General features: G+C 36.8%; 1 protein-coding gene across 1 annotated transcript in view; it reads left to right on the top strand.

Annotated features, from left to right (window-relative positions):
* LOC150090808 (uncharacterized) overlaps positions 1–18,118 on the top strand; it is a 791,939-nt gene that overhangs the window by 373,936 nt on the left and 399,885 nt on the right. Inside the window, exons 20-21 of the mRNA XM_090372970.1 lie at positions 3,108–3,206; positions 13,088–13,195. Coding sequence (XP_090229096.1) covers positions 3,108–3,206; positions 13,088–13,195 — 207 coding nt within the window. The remainder of the gene's footprint in view (positions 1–3,107; positions 3,207–13,087; positions 13,196–18,118) is intronic.

Below are 18,118 nucleotides of genomic sequence, written 5' to 3'. Positions count from 1 at the left end.
GTATCAAAAGCCTTTCTAAGATCCAAGTATATAATATCAAAGTTATTCCCTGCATCTAGTTCTTTTGTGACTGCATCATAGTATCCAATCAAATTGGTCAGACCAGACTTCCCCATAACAAAACCATGCTGGGTCCGAGCTATAACTGAAGTCTTGTCTACGTGATCCTGCGGTACTTCTTTAACCAGTGCCTCCATTAATTTTCCTGGAACAGAAGTTAAACTCTCAGGTCTATAATTACTTGTGTCAGCTTTTGATCCTCCTTTGTGAATTGGGGTCACATTTGCACATCTCCGGTCTGTGGGTACCTCCCCTGAGTTCAAGGAAGCTCTCATAATTATGGCTAAGGGTTTGCTTACTTCCTTTGCTGCTTCCTTTGCTGCTTCCTTTAATATAACTGGATAGATCCCATCCACCCCAGGTGCCTTACTTGTGTTTATCTTCAACAATTTCTCCTCCACTTTACTCTCGGTTATTACAAGATCATCTAGCTTACTACCAGAGTTGAATACACCTCTAGCATTCCCCTCGCTGAATAACTATTCACTTGTGAATGTCGATACAAAATATTCATTTAGTTTGTTAGCTTCCTGAGCAGGATCATCAACAGTTGAACCATCGATATCAAGTGGACCAATCTGATTCATCCCCTTCCTTCTAGAGTTTACATAAGTAAAGAACTCTTTGCTGTTTTTCTTTGCAACCCTTGCCAAAGATTTCTTGTAATCTGCCTTCGCCTGCCTAACCTCCTTTGTAACTTGGATACAGATCAACTTGTATCTATCATAGTCTTCCGTGTCACGTGTTAATTTGTGTATATCCCATGCATTTTTCTTCTCTGCCATATGTCTCATTAGTTGATCTGACATCCATTTAGGCCTAAACCTTGAACAATATTTCTTAGTTGGTATGTAAAGCCTAGTAGCTTCCAAGATAAGTTCTTTGAATGCTTCCCATTTTGAATTTGCTGTTGGTAACAACATTAGTTGGTCCCACTGTATAGAATTTAAATACTGTCTCAGACCATCGTAGTTGCCTTTGCAAAAGCTATAACCCTTCCCTTTAACCCTGATGGTAGTTACCTCTTTGAGTAAATCCCACTTCAGCACACTATGATCACTGCCACCTAGTGGTTCCTTTATCTGCAGATTCTTAATGCATGAAGAATCACTACTGATAATCAAATCAAGAGTATTACTCCCTCTAGTTGCCTTCCGAACATGCTGATGTAGAAAACAATCATCCAATAAATCCACAAAAGCATTGCTAGTGTGAGAGTGACCACCCCACAAATTCCAGTCAATATCTGGGAAATTAAAATCCCCCATTATAAGCCTCTCTGATTTAGTAGCCCACTCTATTTCCTTGTACAGTGTCTTATTATATTCATCAGAGTCATTAGGCCTATAGCACAGTCCTACTCTCAATTTTGATCTCCCATTACTTATGTCACACCAAACTGACTCGACACTGCACTGTCCAGCGATGTCGACTGGCTTCACTTCATTGGATTTTATGTGTTTCTTAACTAATAGTATAACCCCGCCTCCTCCCTTCCTATCCTGTCTATCCTTTCTGTAGATGTTGTACTCCCCCAAAATCCAGTTCTTCATTCCTTATATCTGTGTGACACCACGTCTCTGATATCCTAACAATATCCGCCTTTGATGCTTTGAGCAATAACTGAAATTCATCAAATTTATTTACCAAACTCCTAGCATTGGTGTACACTCAAGTATACATGTACCTGTTTCTATTGTTAGGTACCCTAACACAACCCATGTGTTTACTTGTATCACAATGACTCCCAGCAGTCTCTGAAATATGCTGCATCTTGTTTTTCAGGATTCTGCTCATTCCAATAGAAGCAGTGCAAGAATCACTTTCACCTCTGCCAGTGGCTACTGTTAATCTATTAGTCCTTGTATCTCCCCATGCTAGCAGTTTTCTGGCCCACCTAACACTGCCTCGATAGCATCAGCAAATATTCTTGCACCCTTTCTATTTAAGTGTATCCCATCCCTGTAGAAGCAGTCTTTCCTGTTAACAATTTTGGAAGAGAACTTGAAAGGATACTGTTCTTCAGATAACTGCTACTGTTGACCTTGACCTCACACATTTGAACTTCCTCATTGGTGCTCTCTCTGCCATTATCCATGCTGATATTGTATTGCACTGAAGTGGGGGGGGGACACATGTTATGTAAGATGGCTTCATTTTCCTTCTGAATTTAGCCAAATATTTATTTAGTTAGTTTTAGGATTGGGTAATGATCATTTTTTAGGTTAGTCAGAGAAATGTAATTCAGAAATCAGATTTTAGATACGGGTGCATATGTGTTCAAATGGTTCAGATATTGGTGCATATGTGAATGAGTAATCTAAATATTAATTTAAAATACAAAAATATGAAGAATTTGAATTTCAAAAAACAAATTAAGAAATACTGTTACTTAGAAGAAATGTATATATATTGTGGTGTAAAGATAATAGTTACCAAAACTTGTCTAAGCATTTATCCCACCATACCATTAGTTTGTTGATTTTTGCTGTGCATAAAAGGAAAAAAAAAAAAAAAACAACTTGCTGTTTTTTTTTTCTGTTAAAAAACTTAAACTCTTATTGCCATGAAGTAACAATTCATATCAGTATGTGGTTATTTGTAAAAAAATGCTTGCCATCAAGATGTTTCTTTGTTGAGAAGAAGAAGACATGGAAATCACTAGATCAGAATAGTGAGGAGATAACAATGAAACTTCATGCTTCAAAGTGCACTAAAGAGTTGTTATTTTATAGTGAACACACCTTAACACTGATATCTTTAATGAATAGTTAAACAGACTAGTGTCATGGTGGGATAAATGCTTGAATAAGTTTGGAATCAATGTATAAAAATAGCAGTGTTTGTAATAAATGTATTACACCTGTCCATGCATTTCTTTTCATATAAGTAATTGTTATCTTATTATTTAAATACACTTGTATATTATCTTCCTGATCTATAATTAATAACTATCACCAGTATGCAAACAGTTAAGAAATCAACAACTCTTGAATTCTGCAAATTTTGAAATTTAATAAATGAAACTTTTTATTTTGTGTTATTAGGGTGATAGTGGACTTGTTGGGCCACCAGGATTTCCAGGAGCACGTGGGCCTCCAGGATTATCTGGCAGCCCAGGATTATCTGGACCAAAAGGCTCTCCTGTAAGTTAATTAATTTCAAAGAGGTATTAAAGACTAACTTTTTAGTTTGATAGAAGCACTACTTTCTTCATTGGTATTTTTATTGATTAAAGTAAAAATAATATACTATTCACTTAAAGCATTGCCAAGTGATAGTGCCCAAGCATTTTTCTACTGCGATATACAGAGTGCTCTTTTGAAGTGATCTAGTTCTGTTTTATTTCTAGAGCTTTTCTCTTCTCAGTTTATGGCAAGTGATTCGGTACTTAAGAGGTTTCAAGTAAGAACCCAGGAAGGAATCCACCTTTCTTTTCTTATTATATTTATTAATGTCTTCACTAACCAAACCTCAACTTCAACAGCCTCTTGGTCACTGATGCTTCCACATGGTGGGGCTGGAAGTGTGGGTATAAAGACAACATCCATGGCTAAAAGGAGCACAACATGGATTTTACAAGTTATCCACCAGTAGAGCCAACGCGCTCTAATCAAGGAAACACAAATGAAAAGGACTATGAGTCTTCACAGGCTAAAAGGCTTATCTTTACAGGAAATACTATCTTTCTTCATTATGCATTCACTAGGTGTGCAACCGTTAAACAAATTGTCTCTTTTTCTTTTACAGAAAAGTATTGTAACAGTATGGCTCTCCAAAAATGGAGAGCCAAAAATGGAGAGACGGAAGTCTTAACTTCCGTCTGGTGATCTTCTAATAGAAACATCACAACCAAGACATTCAGAGCAGCTTTTAAAACAAAAATTTTGGCAGGCTTCCAGCTACAATCACTTCTCATACTACCCTGAATACTTCCAATGGAGTAATAATGGAATGGGCCTTGTTGACTGTTTCAGAGAAGGAGAAAATTGTTGAAGAGCTTGAAGATCAGGAGGGTACACATGCCAAATGAATTAGGACTAAAAAGGATGGCAATTTAATACCTACATGCCACAAACAATTAAAGCAGGTTATTTAATATGCAAAATTCATCCTTACATATAAAATCTGATCTGATGCTACAAATGCCAAAAATATGGCCATTATCAAGAAATGTGTCAAACAATGCAATCTGTCTTTTTTGTGGGTAAAAAGAACACAGCCATTCAGAGTGTACCGTCTCTCTTCCTCTGTGCCCAAACTGCAAAAGAAATCATCCTGCCTTCTCTAAGTCCAGTGAGTATAGAAACTGAGGGAAAAAATTCAAAAATACAAGGTTGAAAACAAAGTAACTTTTTTTTTTTTTTTTTTTTTCATGAAAACCCTAAATACAAGAGGTATTAGAACCTGTAGTACTTAGTACTGTGCTTGGGTTGAAGGTTGAGAAGAAGAAAGAAGATATTTGTTGACATTAGCCTTGAACTTCTGTAGACTGTAATTTTCAGGAAATACGTATGAAGGAAGGTTGTTCCAGAAAACGGCAGTTGAATGAATAAATGAATAAGATGAAAACTTGGTTCTTTGAGTTTGAAGTTGGACAGTAAATGGATGTTGGCTGGTGGTGGCATGTGTTCGGACTGTTTTGAAAGAGAGAGCGGGAATTATAGAACCAATTCAGAACAGTACCCATGGAAGTATCTGTAGAAGTGGCATGCAGCAGAAACAGTATGTCTATGAGACAGTGAGTGGAGAGACTCTGTTAGAGAGGAGTCATTAATTAACCTAACTGCCCTCTTCTGAATGGAATCTACAAGCGTGAGAGAGGGTTTTGGGGGCACTGCCCCAGTTTTGGGAACAATATTCCACGGTAGGGCTTATTTGCGATTTGTACAGAGTGAACAGCTGTTTGGAAAAAGTAACACCGAGAACGAAAGAGAAAACCACGTTTTCTAGATGCAGAGGAAGCAATATTTGTAATGTGCTTGTGCTTGTGCCAAGAGAGATTAGAAGTCAGGGTAATCCCCAAAAGAGATATCATTTTGCCTAGAAATCGGCATGTCAACAAAGATAAGCATAGGAGCAGAAGAATCCTTTTTGCTAGATATAAGACAAGACTGAGTTTTAGAAGGATTGAAATCAACTAAGTTGTCTTTGTCCCACTGGAGATTGGCATTTAAGGAATTGGTAGCTTTGCCCCACCTGGAGATCGGCATTTAAGGAATTGGTAGCAGATATTCGAGAAGTTGAAGCTGATTGAGCAGGGTAAGGTTTCTTAAAATGGAAAGTGGAATGCAATGTGCTGTCATCAGCAAAACTATGGATAGGATTACCAGTCTATGTGGAAGAAGGTCATTAATATACAAGAGGAAAAGAGTGGGGGAAAGAACTGAACCTTGGGAGACACCAGCATTAGTAGAGAAGTTAGAAGACAGAGAGTGACAATAGAACCATCTGGTTTTGATAGAGGTGGGAGCAGAGATGGGCAAAAGTTACGACCAATAGCTTTGGCAAGAGACCAGAATGCTCAGCTACCATTAGGACAAGAAGCAAGTTTTCTACTCTTAGTCTGTTCAAAATTATTAATCAGTCCAAATTATCTAGTTTGGACTGATTAATAATTGCTTTACAATTGTTGTGAGCTTTGGTGTAGGCAGAAAATGAAACTGAAGAATTGGAAACAAGCCAATTATGATATGCAACTTTCTTCTCTTGAACAGCCTTAGCACATTTATTGGAAAACCAAGGTTTAGATAAAGGATGAGATTTTAAAGTGGAGTGTGGGATAAAGGATTCCATTCCTGCAAGGATAATTTCACTGACGTGATCTGAACAAACGTTGACATCAGAAGTTTTGAAACAGTAATCCGACCAAGGAAAAGATATCTCACAAGTCATCCCATTTTGCATTCTTGTAATGCCAAACACGAGTTTGGGAACAGCCATTAGATAAAGGCTCCATTGGAGAAGAGACAATCACCAAGTTGTGATCTGAGGTCCCTAAAGGACCACTCACTTCGACTGTGTACTTAGAAGGGTTGTTTGTAAGAAAAAGATCAAGCATATTGTTAGGATTGTCTGGTATTCTTGTAGGTAAATGAACAATCTGTGTAAGGTCATTAATAATTGCAAAAGCCTCAGCATCTCGACCAGCTGGGTCGGTGTGACTAGAAAATGGAAGTCAGCTGGAGTTGTGAACATTAAAATCACCAAGGAAAATTACCTCACTGTTAGGAAAGTTGGACTGAAGAAAGTCAAGTTGCAAAGAGAGGAAGTCAAAGAGCTTCAAGTGATTAGTGTAGTTGGGAGAACGGTAGAGACAACAGACGAATTTGACACAATGAGGTAGAGAGATTTTAAGCCACAGAAGATCGAAAAGAGGAGAATCCAAATTACCAAGCCTCTGAGAGGGAATATCGGAATGGATATATGCACAAGTACCACCTTTGAGGTGAAAGGAATCATACAGCAAATAATTTGGGCAACTGAGATGAGCAGTAGTTGAATCAACCGATAACTGAGATTCTGTCAGAAAAAGTACATGGAGTATGGCAGACTGAAAGTGGAAATGGACATTGAGATTAGAATTGAGACCACATATATTTGTGAAATGAACTAGGAAATGTTTGGGAGGTTTAAATCTTTTTTGCAGATAAGCTTACTCTATTAGTTTGTCAATTCATGGTGTATTCAATAGTAAGAAAAAGTGGGAGGGGGACATGCTGTATGAAGTAATGAAATTTTTGGATATGACGTTCACATGGTAAGAATATACCGAGATCCTTGACATTACATGGCCTCAACAGTGTCCCCCGCATGCACATTACTCGGACTCCCTCCAATCACTATCTGGCAGAGTAGAGGTAGCAAGAGTTACCAATAGGTTCATTTTGGTGTACTAACTAGCGGCTGGCCTGTGAATACCGTTTTAGAGCTGTAAGGAAGATTGGATCTCGCCATGATGTTCATCATAACCTCAAAAGTCATCAGTCATACTGCATGGTGGGAGAGGTGGGGAAGGATTGACTGTAACTTAGCTCTGGAGACTATACATGGGTTTCACCACTTCAAGCCTCCAGTAAGCAAAGTTGTGGTATTGCATCAGTTGATGAGAGTCATCTATCACCTAGTAATGCCTGGTAACACAGAGGGGCGGCATTCCTCCATGTGGAGTGGGTGTCACACCTCGACCCCTGCTTATGTTGGTTCACACCTGGGTGGTTACCCATTGTGCTTGTGCACGGAGTTTATAACCAGGTTTACTAACAGTCCCACCATCATGAAAGTGCAAGCAGAGGATTTGGCTGTCACAGACCATCCGGACTTCACCGAAATTGGGTCCACTTGATTTGAATGTCGTCCGAATATTAGTTCCATCAGTGTATTTCACCTCCAGGTAGCAAGTACAGCTCGTCTGGCATTTCTGAGAGAATGTCTGTGACAACCTCAAGGACCTAAGGACCGTATCTAGAAGCAAGAAAACAAATCTTAGCACATATGCCTACAAACTCTTATGCAGCCACTGTTAAAGGCTACAAAACAGTTTCCATTCAAACGGATGTCTCTGTTGCTCCAAACATATCTCTGACCACTTGGGCTCAATCAGGGCTCTCTCCCAACAAATGAAACACATCCACAGCTGATGAGATAACCAAAACTCCAATCACAATAGCACCTAAAAAAGGACCAGCTCCACAGGACCTGACCAAAGCAGAGCTCACATCTAGGGTAACAAAACAATTGAATTCCGCTAAATGGAAATAGATCAAATGGAATGCTGAAGATGATATGGATGAAGGTTTCCCATCTTCCCAAAAAAAAGATGAAACAAAACAGAACCTATATAAGTTTACCTGAAAACTAAGTAATGCAGTAATTAAAACTAAGTAATGCAGAATATAATACAGTGGAATTAAAACTAAGTAATGCAGAATATAATACAGTGGAATTAAAACTAAGTAATGCAGAATATAATACAGTGGAATTAAAACTAAGTAATGCAGAATATAATACATCAATATTGATGAGCTAGCAAACCTAGTTGAACAATATGATCCTGTTAATGTGTGCCTGCAGGAAACTTACCTTAACCGTGGGGTATCTCCTAAGAAACTATACCATATATAGACTCAACAGAAGTGCAGATTCCCGTGCTCATGCAGCAGTTGTGATTCTTATTAAATCCACTATTTGATATTGGATTTAATAGGACATATTCCCCTCCAAACTACCTTGGAAATAGTGGCGGTGTGCCATCATTGGAATCACTTTAAACCTGGTCTCAACTTATATCCCACCAAACTCTCTGCTTGTTCATACTGATCTTGATAATATATTCCCCTCTACTCTTTCCCTCTCCCCCAGTTCTCCACCACTTCTTTAGTGGTGGAGAACAGCAGAAAATTATATTAGTTTCAGGTGTTCAAGTATTACTGGAGAAGTAAAGGTTGGATCAGTAAAGCATTAAATTTTCAGCATATGGTTCAGTGATCCCTAAGAAGCTTTTTGGACAAATTACATTTCAGTAGTCCTTCCTGTTCACCCTCCCCTCCAAAAGTGTGAGGAAATGATAAATGTAATGAAAATTCAGGTAGAGTTTTCATCACATTTTTTTGATCTCTTTGGAGGTTTTAGGATTCAGTCTGATTTCATAGTCCTCCCAGTTCCACCATACAACAGAAATGTTGAAATAAATCTGGAAAAGCAGTTCTGATATTTTTCAGATATCAGTGCTTATTTAGAATATTCTCTGGGCCCTTGTACCAAAAAAAAATTGACATATCATGTCAGTAGGTAAACTCATGTCACTTCTGTACCTATTCCTCCCCTCTTCAATATCTTCAAAAAGGCCTCTAAGGTTGGGAGTGTAATACATATCCAGAATTTAAAACAAATACACCAACCGTTTAACTATAGTGGTTTAATACTGAAAACTATAAAATTTACCAAACGATACTTCACTGTAAAATAATATATGCAAAAAACTGATTTACAAAATAAAATTTACGATAAAAATTTTAAAATATACAATGAAATATAAATAAAATATTTAAAATACAATAAAATTAAAAGCGATAAAACATTGACTGAAGCTTTCGGGGGCTTCCGCCTCCTTTCTCAACAACAATGATGTTTAAGCAACACATCCGTAAGTATTCCTCCCCTCCACCACCAATAAAAGACAATGACATCCCAACTCACAACCTATCACAGGAACACTATATGGTAAATATTCTTGGTACAGTAATGGAAGTTTTAACCCTTGAGGTGTGTTATTTGATAATCAGACCTGCCTGAAATTTAATGCAATACAGTGGATCTCCACTTAATTTTAAAAAAAAAATGATAATAAATTTTCTATTTATACTCCGACACGACAACCAAGTCAGCAGAGTTTACAATAAATCATCAATACAAATATTTTATCGTATTTAGTAGTCACAGGCTTGGACCCCGGTCCACTCAAGGAATGCGTGCTATGCACTCTCGCTCCTGACCATTTGTTGCTGCATAGTCATCCTCCTCATCTCCACTGTCATGCTTGCCCACCATCTGCTCTAATTCCTGGAGTTCCTCTGTTGTCAGCTCCCTTCCATGGTCCACAATTAACTCTTCCACATCTGCTGCATCAATCTCTAGAGCCAAGGACTCACCAAGAGTGATAATTACCTGCTCTAGAACACCTTTAACTTCAAATCCTTCAAAATGATAGATAATGATTTTGAAGGATTTGAATCATCCAAAATTAACCAAAATTATCCAAAATTAACAGTGCCTTTAAAGGAAGTTTGTTTTTTTCTAAGTAACCTTTTACTGAAGGACAAAACACTTCAAATACCCATTCATTGAACGAAGAGGTGTCTTGTCACTCAGGCCTTCTTGTTACACTGCCAAAAGACACCCAACCTTTTGCTGTTTAAACACTCTGGGAGTTTCTTAGTGGTAAACCAACATTGGCTTAAATTTAAAATCACCACAGGCATTGGACCCTAATAGCAGAGTAAACCTATCCTTCATAGGCTTATGACCAGGTAACGAGGCCTCTTCTTTTGTGATGTATGTGCGCCTAGGCATCCTTTTCCAAAAGCGGCCCGTTTCATCTGTATTAAAGACTTGTTGAGGAAAGTAACCCTCCTTAAAGTTCCCATATTGTGTATCACTAGCTGAAGGTGTTTTGCTTTGCATATTCACAAATGTATTGTCCAGGAACTCTATCACCCTTCATTGTTTTTCTTTTACCCATAGCAACAAAAGCCTTTCCATTTCTACAATCAGTTCTCTGCCTTTTTGTACTGTGTTAGATTCATCACTTACTTTAAATTTTTTAAGGTTTTCTTTTTGTTTCACTATGGTCGAAATGGTTGACTATGAAAAACCATATTCGTGTACCAATGAACTAATTGTAGCACCATCATCATGTATTTTCACTATTTCTTGTTTAATTTTAATTGAAATTTTCTTCTTACTGCACTCTTTAGGAGCCATATTATGCAATGTTTTACGCTCAAGAATTCAATACAGTAAATTTATGGAAAGTAAACACAAAAAAATCACTTGAACTAAAGGATATGAAAACAAAACAGGTGCCCAACACTTTTACAAATGCTGCTATTGGCTGAGACAAAGAACCACATGGTCTGGTCGGAGACAATCGTAAGCCATTGTAGAGTGAAATAAGTAGGCACCAGTGATCACTGGTTAGTAGAATCAGCCGCTCAAATCATTAAAATGCACTACACTTTCACCATTTATTGCTATGTTTTGTTATAAGAATGAATTCTGAATGCATTTGAATGCATTTTCTAAAGCACATTTCTGGAGGTCACGACCATAAAACAATAAAAACAATTTGCACTTTCCTGTTTATTGGGTTTTTCAGGTAGTGCAAGCTATTATAAATGGGTAGTAAACTTGATCTTATTGCATTTGTGATAATACCAATAACTAGAATTCTGTGGGTTTTTACCTTACAGTATTATGGCGAAATGTGTTTCCCCTTCACTGAAATCATATAAAAAACAAAAATAAATTTTCAGAATTTTCTCCTCATTCCTATTTTTTAAGCTCTGTTTAATAGAATTAATTAATTAAAATAGAATTAAAATTCAATTTGCAAACGTGATGACAATATCCCGCTCTTACTACACATCGTATAGTGAAAGGTATTATACAAATTTGTATTATGGAGAGTTCATCGTAAAGTGATTTGATCGTATAGTGAACCCATCGTAAAGGCGGGATTCCACTGTATATACATTATCTAACTTGTTTTTTCTGTATTTTATTAATTGCTATGACACTATGTCAAATAATAATGAGCTGCCACTAAATTAGTCCCAGTCTTCATTTCTGCCTGATCCTATTTTAATATTCCTTTGTTTGAGTACCTTACTAATTAATAATTTAATATGATATTAAAGGCAAATCTTTTTTTATATAAATTAATTGTATAAGAGGTGTGAATTTCATATGATAACAGTAAAATTAATATAATGTAAATAATTTTATAGCTTTTATTGTACACTGCGTGGACAGAAATCATGAGGTAACGGGTAGACCCACCTTTTGCCCGGATAAGGGCAGTCATATGGCGAGGCACTGAGTCCACTAGTTCACAAAAGCATTCCACAGGTATTTCCATCCATGCTTGCTGCACCGCTGTCCATAATTCCATCTCATTCCTGGGTGGAGGATCCAAAGCTCGAATGGGCCTTTCCACAGCATCCCAAAATGCTCCACAGGAGTTCATGTCCGGTGCACAGGGAGGCTATTCCCTGGTGGTAAAATCTGTGGAATGCTCTTCAAACTATGTTCTAATCACCATGGCTCTGTGGAAAGGATCATTGTCATGTTGGAAGTGTCCGTTGCCCTGTGGATGCACGATTACCATGAAAGGATGCAGATGGTCTGCAAGGATGGACACGTAACCTGGACCATTCAGAGATGCATCTAGATGTACCAGAGATCCCAACGTGTGTCATTTGAACATGTCCCAGACCATTACCAACTGTCCTGAACAGTTCCTTGTTGACATGATGGGTGCATAGCTTCATGCGGTTTCCGCCAGATACGCACCCTCCCATCTGCTCGAAATAACTGGAAACGGGACTCATTGGACTGGGAGACCTGTCTCCAGTCATCCAAGGTCCAGTGCTGACGTTGTTTTGCCCAGTTCAGGTGCAGAGTCATGTGTCGTGGTGTTAGAAATGGGACTCTGGTGGGTCGGTGGCTGCCATGACCTATTGCAGCTAATGATTGCCTGATGGTCTTGGTGGAGACATTTCTGGCACCTCCCTCATTGAAGTTGGCAATGATTTGTGTCACTGTTGCTCTTCAGTTGGCTGAAACAATGCGAGGCAGACATTCACGGCCACATTCATCCACACCGTGCTGTCCACAATGAAATGTTATTCTGGAAATGGTGTATTCCCGATACACTTTTGATACTGTCAAACGGGGATAGTGCAATTTCTGCACCTCCTCCACGACAAGAGTGACCCATGTGTTTGGCACCCACTACCATCCCTCTTTCATGTTATTTAACTCACAATGTTTATCCATACTGACATCGAACTACCATATCTATGTGAATGCACTGATGCGGTATACCTATATACCTGCCAAGTGGTGGGTTTGTCCACTAGCGAGAGAAGTGACAGCATTACGCTAGTGGATGAACCACCTAGCGAGAGGGGTGACAGCATTACATTGCCCAGGAACCAGGTATCCCATGAATTCTGTCCTTTCAATGTACTTTGGTGAAGTAATACAGCATAATTAACTTTTAATATCTATTGCTTTTTTCCTAGTAATGTAGTGTATTTTATAATTTTTGTGTAAGAAGCTAAAGTTAAAGTGTTACTGTGCTATATTGCTAAACAAATTTATCATCTTAGTTGGTATGAATTCTTTGATAAATTAGTGTAGGTTTCCATTTGAAATTTATAATTGCAAATGAGATAAAGTCACTAAAATGAATAAAATTAACTTTTCATGAAGAATTAATGTTGCAAATTTCCTTTGTTACAAGGGTCTTCATGGTGAATCTGGTGCCAAAGGAGAATCTGGCAGAAAAGGAGAACAAGGAACAGTTGGACCTCGTGGTCTCCCTGGAACACCTGGACAAGCTGGCAAACGTGTAATTACATTAATAAAGTATTGATTTTGAAATCATGTATATATTTTTTGGATGAATATGTATTAAAGCAATATTATATGCATGAAATGAGTTTCCATATTTAGAACATTCATTGTGACTAAGCCAATAAAAATACTCTTAGAAAGATAAACTCAAAAAAAATGTTAAATAAAATAAAAGTTGATATGTAATCCTCATTAAATTATCCTCCATCTGTTCATCCATCATGTGCCATCTCCTTCTAGGAAGTTGACTGCCAAGGATATCAATCCTTCTCAGCCACTCTTGCATGTTCTTTGTATTTGATCCTGTTCCAGTTTTCTATGTTTTCTGTCTATGATTGTCTGGGTTGTCCTTTTTATGTTTTCCCTTCCATTACCAGTTTCTGAATGTCATTTTTTCTAATCAGGTGATCCATATATGCTATTTTCCTTTCCTTCAATGTGTTTAGAAGTGTACATTTAGTGTTTGCCATTTTCAGTGCATCTTCATTCCTCAGTTTCCTTTTCCATGATATCTTCATCATTCTCCTATATGTCCACATTTAAAAAAAGCACTGATTTTATTTTTGCTTAGAATCCATGTTTCTGCACCATATGAGAACCCAGACCACACAAAGCATTTATTAACGTTAAACCTTTTTTCATATCCAAGTCTCAGTATGTTAACATTTTTTCGTGTTGAAAAATGCCTATTTTGTCATAGCAATTCTTTTGTTTATTTTCTATTTTGTTTCTTTCTTCACTGGTTATTGTGTGTCCAAGGTAGTCAAATTTATCCACTTGTTTTAATCTCGCTCTATTTCTTTCTATTCTTATTTTTGGGACATCTTCCCTCTTGCTGATGACCATCACTTTCCTTTTCTTCATGTTAATGTTCATTCTCCATTCTTTTCCCTTTCTGTTCAGCTCATCTACAGTTAACTGCATGTCTTCTTCATTTTCAGTTAGTAGGGCCATATTGTCAGCATATCTAGATTATTTATATTATTCCTACCTATGTTGGCTCTTCACTCCTCTCAGCTCTTCAATCTCTCAAAATATAATTTCTGCATATAGGTTGAAAAGGCATGGTGACCACACATCCTTGTCTAACTCCTTTCTTTATCCAAATTTCTGCTGATGTATGATATCCAGTTCTTATGACTGCTGTGTAGTTCCAGTAAAGGGTGGAAATTAGTTTCAGATCTTTTCTATCTATTCCTATAACTTGTAGACACTTTATCGGCTTCCAAAGTTTGACCCTCTCAAGGGCTTTTTCATAATCTATGAAGCATATCAGAACATCTTCTTTTTTTATTTCTATATATCTCCCAGAAATGGTTCTTATGTTAAATATTCCTTCCCTTGTTCCTTTTCCATTTCTGAAACCACTTTGTTTTGTATCTACTTCTTATTCAGTTTTATTCATTATTCTATACACAATTTTTCTGAGTACAGTAAACCCCCGCTATTCGTGGTATCTGTATTCGCGGTCACCGATTTAATATAAAATGAAACCTAAAAAAAAAAATGTGAATTTTAAAGCGCCATGAACATTTTCCGCCATAAAAAAAACATGGGCGTGGCTAAAATTATCTTTCCCAGTCAAAACAGCGCTCAGTGGGTGGCAAAATCATGAGCGTGGATGTTTCTCACTAATCCTTGTTCAGTATGTGTTATGCGCTTGTCATGGAAGGTTTCGTCATTTGCTTTTAATTTTATATGTTTATAAATTGAATAAATTTATCAATTTATAAATTGATATGCTTACAAAAGTGATAAATCTACGTTTTGCAGTGTAAAACAGACTTTTTTGAGTGTGTTAATGGAAGAAAGTGACTTTATTGTAGACAAGTTCTTTCTAACCCGTACAAAAATATGGCTACGAATAACAAGGGAAATGTGAAAAGATCAAAGAAGGTGATGACATTAGCGAATAAAATTGAGTTATTAGACAAAATTTCTAATGGTAAAAGTGTCTCCTCAGTGGCAAAACATTATAAAATCAATGAGTCAACAGTACAATCAATCAAAAAATTGGAAGAAAAAATCCGCTGTAGTGTCCATGAAAACGCGCTAATTGCTTCAAAAATTTGCTCTAACTCATGATGTTAAATTAGAAAAAATGGAAAAATCTTTAAATCTGTGGATAGAAGACTGAACTCAAAATAAAATTCCGTTAAGTTCACTCATCATTCGTGAAAAGGCAAAACTCTGTTATCAACACTTTAGCGAAACTGGTGATAGCACTGGCAGGATAAGTTTTTTAGTTAGCAAGTTTGAAAGATTTGTTTGAAATTTCTAATAAATATTACATTTAATATTAAATTGTTTCTTATTTTCATTTCGATGCCATATGCTTGCATTTCACTATGTACTGTCTATGTACATAGTCATATTATGAAGGTACATATAATACATAAATAGACAAAATTTTAGACTAGTTTTTCTTATATATTTCATACTTTGGAACAGAACCCCTTTATTACTACGGGAGCCATAACTCAGTATTCGCGTTTTCGGTATTCGCGGCATTTTTCAGGAACGTAACCCCCCGAATAGCGGGGATTTACTGTAATATTTTAGTTATGTTGCTCATAATGCATATGGTTCTGAAGTCTTTACAGTCCTTTGTTTTTCTTTTTTGGGATAGGCACAAATGTAGAATTCATTAGGTCTGTGTTATATATTAGATAAAAAATCTTTATTAGGCTATTTATTGCATTATCATTTAATATTTTAAAACTTCTGAATATGCTTCATTATTGTCCGTTGCGTTTCCATCTTTCACCTCTTAAGATTTCCGTACCTTCCTAATTTATTTCTGTATGATAGTTTAATCTGTCATCATCATATAATTCCTATATATATTAGCCCATCTGTTGGAAATATCTTTTTTCCCCCATAAAATATTTCCATATCTATCTTTTATACTGTTGTTTCCTTTCTTTTTCGTTTTTCTAAAAGTTATGTAATTTATTTGGAACATTTCCCAGGTTTTGAAGTTCCTCTCTTAACTCTTCACATTTATTATTCTTTACATTTATTATTTATCCAGTTTTCCTTTTACTTTTCTGCATTCCTGTCTAAACTCTTATATTGCCATTGGTCCCAATTTTTATTTCTTTCTCTTTTCCATTAATAAGATTATATCCTCTGTCATCCAGTTTTACTTTCTTATTCATGTTCACTTTTTTTTAAAGACTCTGTATATTGATTATTATGGTGAATAATAATTGGATATAGATGGAGTGGTAGAAGTTCAAATTTTCTATTGAATTATTCATGTAAGATTTGGATATGAATCTTATATACAACAAATAGTCTGTATGCTATTTTTGTTTGGCTAAAGAAAGTTTAATTGCCTGATGATATTCCACATATTCATTCCAAATTAGGTGGAAAATGCATTTTCCATCTGTGGAGCTCACATAATGCAGTTTACCTTGTATGTAATTCTGAAAATTAACACAATGACAGACACAGTGAAAATAGGTAAACTTTATCACATAATATACAACTATTGTCTTTATACACAGACTAATAGATTAACTAGAGCTGCAGGTAGAGGTAAAAGTAATTCTTGCACTGGTTCTATTCGAAAATGCAGTAGTCTGGAAAGCAAACTGTTGGGGATTTGAGGCCTTACAGCGGATGAATCATCCTGGAACAAGTGAATACATGGGCTGTGTAAGGGTAACTCAGAGTAAGAACATGTGTACATATACTTGCACTTACACTAATGCCAGGAACATTGCAAATAAATACTTGCATAACTTGCTTGAAAGATTTCCATGCATCCAGTTCCAAAGGATTTAACATTCTTTCAGAATGTTAATTTTTTTCAGGAAATTCTCTGATCAGTGGACTGAAAAATATACCTTCCTTCATACTAATGTGTTAAAACTTTACGTTTTAAATATTAAAAGCCATTACCATTCCTGTCTGTTTTTTTTACTTTTACAAAATTCTTCATTAGACCAAACTTTATATGAAACAGTAATAAAATATATTTTTGATCAACCAGTGGCTTGTATATGAAATTTTTTATTTCCAGGTACAAGACTTATGTGAGGGGACAAATCTTAGTTTCATAATCAGCATTAGCATTAGTAGAGGCATATGATGCAAGAAAGGAAGCTTATACAGCATTAGCAAAAAAAAAAAAAAAACAAACCCTCCCATTTCACCCCTCCATTCGTTCCAAATGCCTATCCAACTCAATGTTAAATTTATTTAGGCTATTAGCTTCCAAACAAAAGATGGAAGCCTGTTCCACCAATCAACTACTCGCTGGCTAAAGGCAAATTTCCGCACATCTATTCTACAACTATCTTTCCTCAATTTGAAACTGTGCCCTCTCAGGTTCTTAGTCTGAGCAAGAGGAAGAATCCCATCAGCATTGAGCTTTCTCAATCCATTCAAGGCCTTATACGCCTCAATCAGATCACCTCGCGAGTGCCTACTCTCTAGGCGCTGCAATTTGCTGAACTTAAGCCTTTCTTGGTAAGAGCTCCCCTTTGTTCCGCTCACCAGTCTGTTGCCCTTCTTTGTACTTGTTCTAGCAACTCTACATCCTTCCTAAAATGAGACCTCCAGACCTGTACGCAGTACTCTAGGTGTGGCCTGACCATTGCCTTGTATAACGGGATAATCACCTCCCTGTCTCTGCTAGCAAAAATGCTATATATCATTGACAAGATTCCATGACCTGTCCTGGCAGCCCATCTGCACTGCTCAGCGAACTTCATATTTGACTGCACAATTACCCCCAAGTCTTTTTCACTTTCCATTTCCCTGAGTGTAGTACCATACAGTTGGTATATTTCTCTTCGGTTATTGCTACCCATATGCAGTACTTTGCATTTGTCAATGTCAAATTTCAGTTGCCACTTTCCCAACTTATCTAGATCCAGTTGGAGTAGTATATTATCTTTACTGT

Source organism: Mastigoproctus giganteus, chromosome 1 (assembly GCF_048544385.1).
Source record: "Mastigoproctus giganteus isolate SK-2022 chromosome 1, ASM4854438v1, whole genome shotgun sequence".
Lineage (NCBI taxonomy): Eukaryota > Metazoa > Arthropoda > Arachnida > Uropygi > Thelyphonidae > Mastigoproctus > Mastigoproctus giganteus.
Note: the sequence above shows the minus strand (reverse complement) of the source record. Positions and strands in the feature narration are given on the sequence as shown.